The sequence below is a fragment of the Brachionichthys hirsutus genome, chromosome 20 (genome assembly GCF_040956055.1).
Source record: "Brachionichthys hirsutus isolate HB-005 chromosome 20, CSIRO-AGI_Bhir_v1, whole genome shotgun sequence".
Classification (NCBI taxonomy): Eukaryota; Metazoa; Chordata; class Actinopteri; order Lophiiformes; family Brachionichthyidae; genus Brachionichthys; species Brachionichthys hirsutus.
Genome location: NC_090916.1, coordinates 10665862 through 10679777, shown reverse-complemented (window position 1 = coordinate 10679777; position 13916 = coordinate 10665862). Strand labels below are relative to the sequence as shown.

The window sequence follows — 13916 nt, the reverse complement described above, 5'->3', positions numbered from 1 at the left end:
TTTAGGAGTATGGGGTCCGGGGCCCCTTGCTGGGGGCTGTCCGGTCCCTGTATGACCAAAGCGGGAACTTGGTTCCAGGTGCACGTTGGAATCCGACAGGGCCGGTTCTGTTCATAATCTTTATGAACAGAATTTCTAGGTGCAGCCAGGGGCCGGAGGGGTCTGGTTTGGGGAGCGTGTGTTGGGGTGGGTTGCAGACGAGTGCAAAGCGATTGGGATGGGGATCAGAACCTCCGCCATGGTTCTCATGGCCTCGGAGAACCATATTTCATGGTTATGTGATGGATTTTGTGGTCTTCTGTTTCTCTTGTGAGCAGGCAGAGACACAGATGGAGGAATATCAGGCTGTGAACGCATTCATTTTGGGCTGGACAGAGAAAGCAGAGGCTCTGACCTCCAGCACTATCGTCTGGAGCTCTGTGTCTCAGCTCCAGGACCAGATCCGAACCCACCAGGTGAGTCTAGTCTCATCACAGGGAGCTGGAATGGCTTTAAAATCTCTGAAAGCGTCTGCAACATGAAGGCTGATGTGTTTGTGTGTATTTATTCTCTAAAGGGAATATTACATTTGAAGACACCTCACAGATTTAAGGCTAATTACACACGACGGGGCGACGGTGGCGTGGGTGGTTGAGAGGGTAGTCCTATGATCGGGAGGTTGGTGGTTCGATTCCCGGCTCAGGCACACGTGTGCACTGGCGTTGTGTCCTTAGGCAAGACACTTCACCCGCGTTGCCTGGGCGACCGGCAGCAGACTACAGTTAGAGAGTGTAACTGCCGTAAACCAAATCAATAAAAAGTATTTAGTAAACTTACTAACCCTTAACTGGTTCAATTAGCCTAACTGCAAATCCGAACAGGCTCCTCCTCTTTGACTTGTAATTTATGTCTCTATCGTGGCAGGCATTGTTGCGGGAGTATCGGGGTCTCTATGGCAACCTGGAAGCCATGGGGGAGTGGGAGGGGCAGCTGGGGAAAGTGATCCGGACGGAGGGATGGATCCAGCGGGTGCAATACCTCAGCAGACGCACGGAGGAGCTGCAGCAAAGTGCCGAGACCCGCGTCCAAAGTCTGCAAGATGCAGGAGAAGTAAGGAGAAATCAGCGGCCTGGAGTTAATCGTTTTCAATTCTGAAGAAATGTTCTTCAGTCACAGCTGCAGCCACCCTGAGATGTGCAAACTGCAGCTCTGACTCAACGTCGACATCCTTTGGGCGTTCCTTAGTATTGCACCATCGGAACGGAACGCTCTGTCTCAGAACACTGAGTGTAAAGTGTTTGGAGCGCAGTTCCTCCAGTCATTTGGGGGTTATATAAACTCGTATTTGCGTTTGTAGGGACTCGACTCTTCTTGTCTTTTCCCACTAAGTTATTCTATTATTTTAAATACACTCGCACACTGGTGTGATTTGAATATCCATTATTCCACGCAGGTCCGTGCCATAACAGTTTTGACAATCCATTTTCCAAAACTGCTTTTACAACTGTTGTTGGACTTCCAGGGATTTAAACCTCTATTCTATGGTGATGTTGGCTCCACCAGCTAGAGACTGCCTGTCTCCCCTCAGGACTTGCTACGCTTTGAGGGCGTGGTGAAGAACCTCCATGCTGCTGTCGACCAGATCCAGGTCGCACTCGCATCCCCAACCCTCAACAGACTCAGCCTCAGAGAGCAGCTCACGCAGAGACAGGTACACACACATTTAAAATCAGCTGTGAGACGGACCGTGATCCGTCGTCCACAAACCGGCCCACGGGAGGTCCTGCACGCAGTTACGTTTAATATCACCCACTTCATTCTTTCATCAGCATCTGATGGTGGAAATGGAAGGCTTCCGGAAGCACATGGACGCCGTACAGCAGTGTCAGAGCGCCCTCCGGCTGCCAGGAGAGGAACTGTCCAGCCTGCCGATGTGCTGCACAGCTCAGACCCTGCAGCAGGAGGCCAGCCAGCTGCAGCATACCACCATCCAGCAGTGCAACGTCCTGCAGGTAGGGGGCGGTCCTCATGCGGCAGATGCTGCTTCGTCTCTCATCTTTAACTAATCACAGCGCTGAGATCTATGATCCTCTTCACGTTTCACATCGTGTTCACACCGCTGGACACCAAACCTCCATCCCTCAGAGAGGATGATACCGTTCTGATCAGATTTATCACGGTGCAATCGTCTAAATGTTGCTGCAGTGTCCCGACAAGCCCTCCGAGGAACGTCTATGTTGTGCCCCATGAGACCAGTATCACCAGTGTCACCAGTATCAGTGTCACCAGTATCACCAGTGTCACCAGTATCACCAGTGTCACCAGTATCACCAGTGTCACCAGTATCAGTGTCACCAGTATCACCAGTGTCACCAGTGTCACCAGTGTCACCAGTGTCACCAGTATCACCAGTGTCACCAGTATCACCAGTGTCACCCTCCATGGGTCGGTAGAGTCCAGTGATCGCTAAGTCAGTGGTTCGAATCCCAGCTCTGACTGTCTACGTGTCAAAGTGTCCTTGGGCAAGACACTGAACCCCGAATGTCTCCCAGTGGGCCTGGCAGCAGTCGCCCCCTGGAGGGTGAATGTAAAGTGCAGAACGTTTACCATTCCTTCGGTTTTGGGTTTGGTCCTATCAAGTGAAGATTAGCCTTTAGACATTGGGCCAAGTCACCTTCTGAGGTCATCTCAAGGACAAACACTCAAAGCACAACATTTACAACGATGGTACTCTATTTGTTCTGGCTCAGGGACATTTTGGTGATTACCTTGTTTTAAAAATATGAATGTCTTTTCACTTATCTAACCGAAATGAGAAAACTGGAAATGTAGCTTTACAAACTGAAGAGAGGCGGTTTAAAATGTCTCGAAGCCCCAGGATCAGCTGATTGCAGATGAAGGTGCAATGATGGATATTCATACTGTAACAGAATCTCTGACTGCTCGTGTGTCGATATATTCCTGCACAGAAAATCCTCATCTGTAAGCGGCAGGTTTAATGAAATCAGAGATCAATGATAGTTCACGCTTCTTATGTTCACTTCACCTTGCTATGCTTCCTGTTTCCCAGGAGGCAGTGCTGCAGTATGCGCAGTATGAACAGGAAGTGAAGAACCTCCAGAGGCTAATAGAGGAGGCTAATCGCATCATTCAAAAGCGGCCCGTCTCCACGAATAACGTGCAAGAACTTCAAGCTCAAATCCACCACCATGAGGTAAGACGCGCGTTGACAGGACGTACAGATCAAGCGTTACTCCCAGGTCTGACATCAATCTGCTTCCGTCAGGCCGGTTCAACGAGACCTCGGGACGCTGCTGCAGGGAGCCGTTGTAGTTCCATCAGGCAGCCTGTAGTCTGAGCTAGCCTCACGTGCTGCAGCATGAGGATGTCCTTTAATGAAGCTAAGTGGCAGACTGAACATAAACGTGGACTACATGCCCCAGCATGCCTGTGGGGAAGGTCCCGTCAGCGGAGCCAATGAAATTACAGCTCTAGAGATTTTATCAGATGAGTCAGATCATTCTCTAGAAACAAGTACTTGTACTCCAGTCATCGTGTGTCGAGGTATTACTGTGTACTTGTACTCCAGTCATCGTGTGTCGAGGTATTACTGTGTACTTGTACTCCAGTCATCGTGTGTTGAGGTATTACTGTGTACTTGTACTCCAGTCATCGTGTGTTGAGGTATTACTGTGTACTTGTACTCCAGTCATTGATAACTGAATCACGACGTGAAAAGAGGCATGTTGCTTCATTTATTCCCTTATATATTCATGTATTTATGCTGGTATAATTTAACATCAATTGAAATCACTTTTTATTTTTATTTTTTACCAAACCTGGTAAACAAAAATTTAATATCCAGCCTGATGGCTGAAGAGAAACTCACTTCATGCACATTTTTAGTTATAATTCAATGCAACAAACAGAATGAATAAAGTGTTTCGACACAAATAGCTGTGGGGCCGCGTTCTCGGCTTTTCATCTGGAGGTATTGATGCTGTGAGCCACCATAGAATGTGCTGCTATAGTCTCAAGTGTCATTAGCTCGGGGGGCTTTTGCAGCTAGCTACCAGGTAAAGATTAGATAACAATCGGCCCTTTAATAGATACTGTTGGAGGCACTAGAGCCGAATCCTGTGCTGTGCCATTCATCTGAAGCTCACAGCAGAAGAAGAGCGAGAGCTGATGTCACATCCTCGCTTCGGACGCGGCTGCTGTTAAACCGCGCGGAAACGTTGCCTCCAACCAGCGTCTGCCATTTCTGGTACGACGTTCATTAAATAGAAATATCATGAAATTGATTTAATATATTCTGAAATTACTTTAATGTATGAAGCATGTGACTACTGACATTATTTAGCCTTGCAGTGAATGCCCTGCATTTACATGCTTACTGTGAGATTGTCATGTTCTCCCATGCCCTGCAAATGGTCTCTTGGTAAAAAAATGGAGGTATTTATCAACATTCAAATCATTTGCTAACACATGATTTGCGTTACTTCACTGAAATTCCCAAAATAACAGAGAATTTTGTTTGGCTGTCGTTCCTTTTTAATAAAGTTCAATTATTCGGGGCTCTTTTGTATTGATTAGAGAGCTCCACAAACACTGGCACCCGAGGGGAAACATCTGCATCTTTGCTCAGGAAAAGATTCGTCCCTGATAGACTCCGTGAAAATGAAGAGGGAGGGGGGCGGAGGGGTGAGAAAAACAAGTGGAGGAAATTTGTGGAATCCCATCTGAGATGCTTCCCTGATGGATTCATTTTCCTGTCAGCTCAGACAAGAAATGAAGCCGGGGAAAATTAACTCCTGATACAGTTACGCTGAATTAGACAGAGAGGGAGAGAAAGAAAAAAAACCTGAACACTTTTTAAGGATTCCAGCCTTGTCATTTTCAATTTTCTGCTCTTTGGACATGCTTGTATTCAGATTCCCCAAAATCTATTCTCCATATCAATCCTAATTAGACAAGCAGTGTAACTCAAAGCCACCATAGTGCAGCATCACCTTTGTCCTTTCTTTGTAGTCTTTTCTTTATATCATGATTAGCAATGCAAATAACAGGCAGTTAGTTTATGTCCTGATAATACTAGCAGAATCCTGGAATAAATATATATAAATGTGGAACAAATAACGTTATTTATTCCCCGTTTAACGCTTTATCGGAGCTTCTGGACTCCTCACAGCTGCACCGTTTATCTGATGGCACAAAGTAGATTCCTGTTTGATGCGGTTTGGGTTTACCTGCAGGACTTAAGCCCCGCCCTCTTGGTTGGCCTGTATGTTTGATCTCCCATACTGCTGCTGACAAGGGGGGGGGGGGGGGGGCAGACTGCGTGCTGACGGAACCAGATTTTATTCCATTCATAGGTATGATCCTGATCGATGTGATCTACGTGAGATTAACGTCATCCCGTTGTAGATTAACGTAATCTCGTTGTAGATTAACGTCATCCCGTTGTAGATTAACGTAATCTCGTTGTAGATTAACGTCATCCCGTTGTAGATTAACGTCATCTCGTTGTAGATTAACGTCATCCCGTTGTAGATTAACGTCATCCCGTTGTAGATTAACGTAATCTCGTTGTAGATTAACGTCATCCCGTTGTAGATTAACGTCATCCCGTTGTAGATTAACGTCATCCCGTTGTAGATTAACGTCATCTCGTTGTAGATTAACGTCATCCCGTTGTAGATTAACGTCATCTCGTTGTAGATTAACGTCATCCCGTTGTAGATTAACGTCATCTCGTTGTAGATTAACGTAATCTCGTTGTAGATTAACGTCATCTCGTTGTAGATTAACGTCATCCCGTTGTAGATTAACGTAATCTCGTTGTAGATTAACGTCATCCCGTTGTAGATTAACGTCATCTCGTTGTAGATTAACGTCATCCCGTTGTAGATTAACGTCATCTCGTTGTAGATTAACGTCATCCCGTTGTAGATTAACGTCATCCCGTTGTAGATTAACGTCATCTCGTTGTAGATTAACGTCATCCCGTTGTAGATTAACGTCATCTCGTTGTAGATTAACGTCATCTCATTGTAGATTAACGTCATCTCGTTGTAGATTAACGTCATCCCGTTGTAGATTAACGTAATCTCGTTGTAGATTAACGTCATCCCGTTGTAGATTAACGTAATCTCGTTGTAGATTAACGTCATCCCGTTGTAGATTAACGTCATCCCGTTGTAGATTAACGTCATCCCGTTGTAGATTAACGTCATCTCGTTGTAGATTAACGTCATCCCGTTGTAGATTAACGTCATCTCGTTGTAGATTAACGTCATCTCGTTGTAGATTAACGTCATCTCGTTGTAGATTAACGTCATCTCGTTGTAGATTAACGTCATCTCGTTGTAGATTAACGTCATCTCGTTGTAGATTAACGTCATCTCGTTGTAGATTAACATCATCTCATTGTAGATTAACGTCATCTCGTTGTAGATTAACGTCATCCCGTTGTAGATTAACGTAATCTCGTTGTAGATTAACGTCATCTTGTTGTAGATTAACATCATCTCATTGTAGATTAACGTCATCTCGTTGTAGATTAACGTCATCCCGTTGTAGATTAACGTCATCTCGTTGTAGATTAACGTCATCCCGTTGTAGATTAACGTCATCTCGTTGTAGATTAACGTAATCTCGTTGTAGATTAACGTCATCTCGTTGTAGATTAACATCATCTCGTTGTAGATTAACGTCATCCCGTTGTAGATTAACGTCATCTCGTTGTAGATTAACGTAATCTTGTTGTAGATTAACATCATCTCGTTGTAGATTAACATCATCTCGTTGTAGATTAACGTCATCTCGTTGTAGATATTCTCATTGCTATTGATCGGTTGCTGCAGAATGACTTTGCAGCGCCATGTCTAACATTGAACTCTAAACTGATCACATGGCCGATTATCAGCGCAGTGACCATCTGCGGGACAGATGGGGGAGGAGCTGGCACTGGCCTGCTTGCCAATCGCGTAGCTGTAATTTGACACCGGCCACGTCATTCTTCCTTCCTGAACAAGCCCTCCCTCCTCGCGGGTCTCTTGCAGGGGCGCGGAGGAGGGCAGTGAGCTAAAGGAACTAGAGCGGCTATTCCGGTTGCAGCGACGGCAGGCGGCGCCGCCATGTTGGAAGTTGTAGTCATGTTGCTAAAGTAAGGCAGACCAGAAACGGGTTTTTTGTTAGAAGAATTTACCAAATCCTATTAAATCTAGGGTTGAGATAAGACCTATAATTCTACATGTATGTGACAGGACCAATGACATTCTGTCCATTTGCTCAGATATGTTAGCCCTTCAATAAAGTGCTGCTACAATCATCGACTACGTTTTATGATTCTACTTACAGTATGATTCTACTTACAGTATGATTCTACTTCTATATTTATAGTATGAGTCTACTTCTATATTTATAGTATGAGTCTACTTCTATATTTATAGTATGAGTCTACTTCTATATTTACTACAGTATGATTCTACGTCTATATTTACAGTATGAGTCTACTTCTATATTTACAGTATGATTCTACTTCTATATTTATAGTATGATTCTACTTACAGTATGATTCTACTTTTATATTTACTACAGTATGAGTCTACTTCTATGTTTACAGTATGATTCTACTTTTATATTTACTTCAGTATGATTCTACTTTTATATTTACTTCAGTATGATTCTACTTTTATATTTACAGTATGATTCTACTTTTATATTTACTACAGTATGAATCTACTTCTATGTTTACAGTATGAGTCTACTTCTATATTTACAGTATGATTCTACTTCTATATTTATAGTATGATTCTACTTCTATGTTTACAGTATGATTCTACTTCTATATTTACAGTATTATTCTACTTCTATATTTATAGTATGATTCTACTTACAGTATGATTCTACTTCTATATTTACAGTATGATTCTACTTACAGTATGATTCTACTTCTATATTTACAGTATGAGTCTACTTCTATGTTTACAGTATGAGTCTACTTCTATATTTGTAGTATGATTCTACTTACAGTATGATTCTACTTACAGTATGATTCTACTTCTATATTTACAGCATGATTCTACTTCTATATTTACAGTATGAGTCTACTTCTATATTTATAGTATGATTGTACTTCTATATTTACAGTATGAGTCTACTTCTATATTTATAGTATGAGTCTACTTCTATATTTACTACAGTATGATTCTGCTTCTATATTTACAGTATGATTCTACTTACAGTATGATTCTACTTCTATATTTATAGTATGATTCTACTTCTATGTTTACAGTATGATTCTACTTCTATATTTACAGTATTATTCTACTTCTATATTTATAGTATGATTCTACTTACAGTATGATTCTACTTCTATATTTACAGTATGATTCTACTTACAGTATGATTCTACTTCTATATTTACAGTATGAGTCTACTTCTATGTTTACAGTATGAGTCTACTTCTATATTTGTAGTATGATTCTACTTACAGTATGATTCTACTTACAGTATGATTCTACTTCTATATTTACAGCATGATTCTACTTCTATATTTACAGTATGAGTCTACTTCTATATTTATAGTATGATTGTACTTCTATATTTACAGTATGAGTCTACTTCTATATTTATAGTATGAGTCTACTTCTATATTTACTACAGTATGATTCTGCTTCTATATTTACAGTATGATTCTACTTACAGTATGATTCTACTTCTATATTTACAGCATGATTCTACTTCTATATTTACAGTATGAGTCTACTTCTATATTTATAGTATGAGTCTACTTCTATATTTACTACAGTATGATTCTACTTCTATATTTATAGTATGAGTCTACTTCTATATTTATAGTATGAGTCTACTTCTATATTTACTACAGTATGATTCTGCTTCTATATTTACTACAGTATGATTCTGCTTCTATATTTATAGTATGAGTCTACTTCTATGTTTACAGTATGAGTCTACTTCTATATTTATAGTATGAGTCTACTTCTATATTTACTACAGTATGATTCTACTTCTATATTTACTACAGTATGATTCTACTTCTATGACCAGACTTCTTGCAGTAAGAGAACGTTATTACTTGTTAAAATCTTGACTTGTGAAAACATTTAAAGTAAAGTAAAATCCAGAGAAAGATTTGTTTTGCTTTCCGTGGATATAAATACATACAATCCAGACAGAACATGAATAAGTGGAAGTGAATGCTAGAATTTCTTGACCGATAGATCTGTGTGCAGAATGTTAACAGGATCTGCACACAGACCACCAAGTAATAAAGGAAAAGACGTCTGAAACTATTTTGACCTCGAGCATAGCATAGATTATATGATATATAATGCAGTTTGTGGCTGACCTAAGCCAAAGGCTGACCCCCAGGACCAGGATACAATTTATAATATTTGTAAAATAGTTAATGACAAAGTATTGTGGTCCAAAAGACGTCTTCACAGTCAGAAACTGGTATCTTCAATGCCAACTACAACTTCCAAGATGGCGGACGTATTTGCCACGCATGCCTGTGGTAAAATACTGCGACAGCCAGTCTATATTATGGGATGTCTATGCAGTGAACGCTGTGGAGGAGGGAGCCAGCAGGCGGGGGAAGGGGGGGTGCGTGCTCTGACATCACTTCCTCTTCTTCCTTCCATTTGTGTTTGTGTACAAGAGGGAGTGTCTGAGGAATTTGAACTATTTTTGCAAAGGTCTCTCTCACCCAAACATCCAGTCCGTTGTCTTCAGCGCTGCGCTGCACATTTGTGCTGTTCCGATTGGTTCAGAGATGTAGGAGAGGGAGGGAGAATGAGGTAGTTCTCTTTCCACGCTCACTCTGAATCCAGAAGCAGGAGGCCACTCTGCCTCCTCTGCTGTCTTTAACCGGCACTACATGCAGCGTCGGTCCAGCTCAAGCAGCCTCTGCTTCCAGGATCGTACTCAACCCGGACATTCACCGTCCATTGTGGACTAAAACAGTCTCCTGGCCACTCGGTGGTGCTCTCTGTGTCGGGGGGATGTTTTGACAGGAGCTGGCCCAGAAGATTCGTGGCTACCAAGAGCAGATCGCCTCGCTCCACTCCAAGTGTGAGATGCTGACAGTGAAAGCCAAACACGCCACCATGCTGCTGCCGGTCAGCGAGGTGGACGGCATGGACGAGCTGAGTGATGAGGAGCTCCCCAGCTCGGTACCGACCGCCGCCCCGAAGCAGCTCTCAACAGACCCTTCCGTTGTCATGGTGAGTGGCCAGGCATTTTAGGACAGGATGTGTGATCAGCAAAAAACAGACATGTTCATAATGCTGCGCTAAAGTCGACTTGAGGGACCCCAGGAAGCCTCATTGCAATAATAATGCAGTTAGCTACACTTAGGACACTTATGATATGAGGAAGGATGTCCAGCATGTTAGTGATGAAGAGTAGAGACAGGAAGGATGTTCAGCATGTTAGAGTGATGAAGAGTAGAGACAGGAAGGATGTTCAGCATGTTAGAGTGATGAAGAGTAGAGACAGGAAGGATGTCCAGCATGTTAGTGATGAAGAGTAGAGACAGGAAGGATGTTCAGCATGTTAGTGATGAAGAGTAGAGACAGGAAGGATGTTCAGCATGTTAGTGATGAAGAGTAGAGACAGGAAGGATGTCCAGCATGTTAGTGATGAAGAGTAGAGACAGGAAGGATGTTCAGCATGTTAGAGTGATGAAGAGTAGAGACGGGAAGGATGTTCAGCATGTTAGAGTGATGAAGAGTAGAGACAGGAAGGATGTTCAGCGTGTTAGAGTGATGAAGAGTAGAGACAGGAAGGATGTTCAGCATGTCAGAGTGATGAAGAGTAGAGACAGGAAGGATGTTCAGCATGTTAGTGATGAAGAGTAGAGACAGGAAGGATGTTCAGCATGTTAGAGTGATGAAGAGTAGAGACGGGAAGGATGTTCAGCATGTTAGAGTGATGAAGAGTAGAGACAGGAAGGATGTTCAGCATGTTAGTGATGAAGAGTAGAGACAGGAAGGATGTTCAGCATGTTAGTGATGAAGAGTAGAGACAGGAAGGATGTCCAGCATGTTAGTGATGAAGAGTAGAGACAGGAAGGATGTTCAGCATGTTAGAGTGATGAAGAGTAGAGACGGGAAGGATGTTCAGCATGTTAGAGTGATGAAGAGTAGAGACAGGAAGGATGTTCAGCGTGTTAGAGTGATGAAGAGTAGAGACAGGAAGGATGTTCAGCATGTCAGAGTGATGAAGAGTAGAGACAGGAAGGATGTTCAGCATGTTAGTGATGAAGAGTAGAGACAGGAAGGATGTTCAGCATGTCAGAGTGATGAAGAGTAGAGACAGGAAGGATGTTCAGCATGTTAGAGTGATGAAGAGTAGAGACAGGAAGGATGTTCAGCATGTTAGAGTGATGAAGAGTAGAGACAGGAAGGATGTTCAGCATGTTAGTGATGAAGAGTAGAGACAGGAAGGATGTTCAGCATGTCAGAGTGATGAAGAGTAGAGACAGGAAGGATGTTCAGCATGTTAGAGTGATGAAGAGTAGAGACAGGAAGGATGTTCAGCATGTTAGAGTGATGAAGAGTAGAGACAGGAAGGATGTTCAGCATGTTAGTGATGAAGAGTAGAGACGGGAAGGATGTTCAGCATGTTAGAGTGATGAAGAGTAGAGACAGGAAGGATGTTCAGCGTGTTAGAGTGATGAAGAGTAGAGACAGGAAGGATGTTCAGCATGTTAGAGTGATGAAGAGTAGAGACAGGAAGGATGTTCAGCATGTTAGAGTGATGAAGAGTAGAGACAGGAAGGATGTTCAGCATGTTAGAGTGATGAAGAGTAGAGACAGGAAGGATGTTCAGCATGTTAGTGATGAAGAGTAGAGACAGGAAGGATGTTCAGCATGTTAGTGATGAAGAGTAGAGACAGGAAGGATGTTCAGCATGTCAGAGTGATGAAGAGTAGAGACAGGAAGGATGTTCAGCATGTTAGAGTGATGAAGAGTAGAGACAGGAAGGATGTTCAGCATGTCAGAGTGATGAAGAGTAGAGACAGGAAGGATGTTCAGCATGTTAGTGATGAAGAGTAGAGACAGGAAGGATGTTCAGCATGTTAGAGTGATGAAGAGTAGAGACAGGAAGGATGTTCAGCATGTCAGAGTGATGAAGAGTAGAGACTGGAAGGATGTTCAGCATGTTAGAGTGATGAAGAGTAGAGACAGGAAAGATGTTCAGCATGTTAGAGTGATGAAGAGTAGAGACAGGAAGGATGTTCAGCATGTCAGAGTGATGAAGAGTAGAGACAGGAAGGATGTTCAGCATGTTAGTGATGAAGAGTAGAGACAGGAAGGATGTTCAGCATGTTAGAGTGATGAAGAGTAGAGACAGGAAGGATGTTCAGCATGTTAGAGTGATGAAGAGTAGAGACAGGAAGGATGTTCAGCATGTTAGAGTGACATGGGCCACAATAGGTTCTAAAATTTGACAGAGGGGCCGGACCAAGAACAGATGGATGGAGTATTTGTGTGAGCTAAATGACTGAATGACACATGAAAGCTATTGCATTAAAGGATTTGGCCTTTTACAGGTAGCATTACAGGGAAAAGGTCAAATGAATGAGGTTTAATTATAATGCAATTTTATTTAATGATATAATTTGGACAAGTTCGGCGGGCCGGATTAAAAAGACCAACGGGCCGCATATGGCCCCCGGGCCTGGGTTTGCCCATGTCTGTTCTAGATGTTCAGTGATCATTCTACAAAGGTTCTAGATGTTCAGTGATCATTCTACAAAGGTTCTAGATGTTCAGTGATCATTCTACAAAGGTTCTAGATGTTCAGTGATCATTCTACAAAGGTTCTAGATGTTCAGTGATCATTCTACAAAGGTTCTAGATGTTCAGTGATCATTCTACAAAGGTTCTAGATGTTCAGTGATCATTCTACAAAGGTTCTAGATGTTCAGTGATCATTCTACAAAGGTTCTAGATGTTCAGTGATCATTCTACAAAGGTTCTAGATGTTCAGTGATCATTCTACAAAGGTTCTAGATGTTCAGTGATCATTCTACAAAGGTTCTAGATGTTCAGTGATCATTCTACAAAGGTTCTAGATGTTCAGTGATCATTCTACATAGGTTCTAGATGTTCAGTGATCATTCTACATAGGTTCTAGATGTTCAGTGATCATTCTACATAGGTTCTAGATGTTCAGTGATCATTCTACATAGGTTCTAGATGTTCAGTGATCATTCTACAAAGGTTCTAGATGTTCAGTGATCATTCTACATAGGTTCTAGATGTTCAGTGATCATTCTACATAGGTTCTAGATGTTCAGTGATCATTCTACAAAGGTTCTAGATGTTCAGTGATCATTCTACATAGGTTCTAGATGTTCAGTGATCATTCTACAAAGGTTCTAGATGTTCAGTGATCATTCTACATAGGTTCTAGATGTTCAGTGATCATTCTACATAGGTTCTAGATGTTCAGTGATCATTCTACATAGGTTCTAGATGTTCAGTGATCATTCTACAAAGGTTCTAGATGTTCAGTGATCATTCTACATAGGTTCTAGATGTTCAGTGATCATTCTACAAAGGTTCTAGATGTTCAATGATCATTCTACATAGGTTCTAGATGTTCAGTGATCATTCTACAAAGGTTCTACATGTTCAGTGATCATTCTACAAAGGTTCTAGATGTTCAGTGATCATTCTACAAAGGTTCTAGATGTTCAGTGATCATTCTACAAAGGTTCTAGATGTTCAGTGATCATTCTACATAGGTTCTAGATGTTCAGTGATCATTCTACAAAGGTTCTAGATGTTCAGTGATCATTCTACATAGGTTCTAGATGTTCAGTGATCATTCTACAAAGGTTCTAGATGTTCAGTGATCATTCTACATAGGTTCTAGATGTTCAGTGATCATTCTAC

At 42.1% G+C, this 13916-nt stretch overlaps 1 protein-coding gene across 1 annotated transcript in view; it reads left to right on the top strand.

Annotated features, from left to right (window-relative positions):
* syne1a (spectrin repeat containing, nuclear envelope 1a) overlaps positions 1 to 13916 on the top strand; it is a 169835-nt gene that overhangs the window by 106839 nt on the left and 49080 nt on the right. The window contains exons 55-60 of the mRNA XM_068754152.1: positions 318 to 455; positions 904 to 1089; positions 1568 to 1690; positions 1809 to 1991; positions 3050 to 3193; positions 10023 to 10232. Coding sequence (XP_068610253.1) covers positions 318 to 455; positions 904 to 1089; positions 1568 to 1690; positions 1809 to 1991; positions 3050 to 3193; positions 10023 to 10232 — 984 coding nt within the window. The remainder of the gene's footprint in view (positions 1 to 317; positions 456 to 903; positions 1090 to 1567; positions 1691 to 1808; positions 1992 to 3049; positions 3194 to 10022; positions 10233 to 13916) is intronic.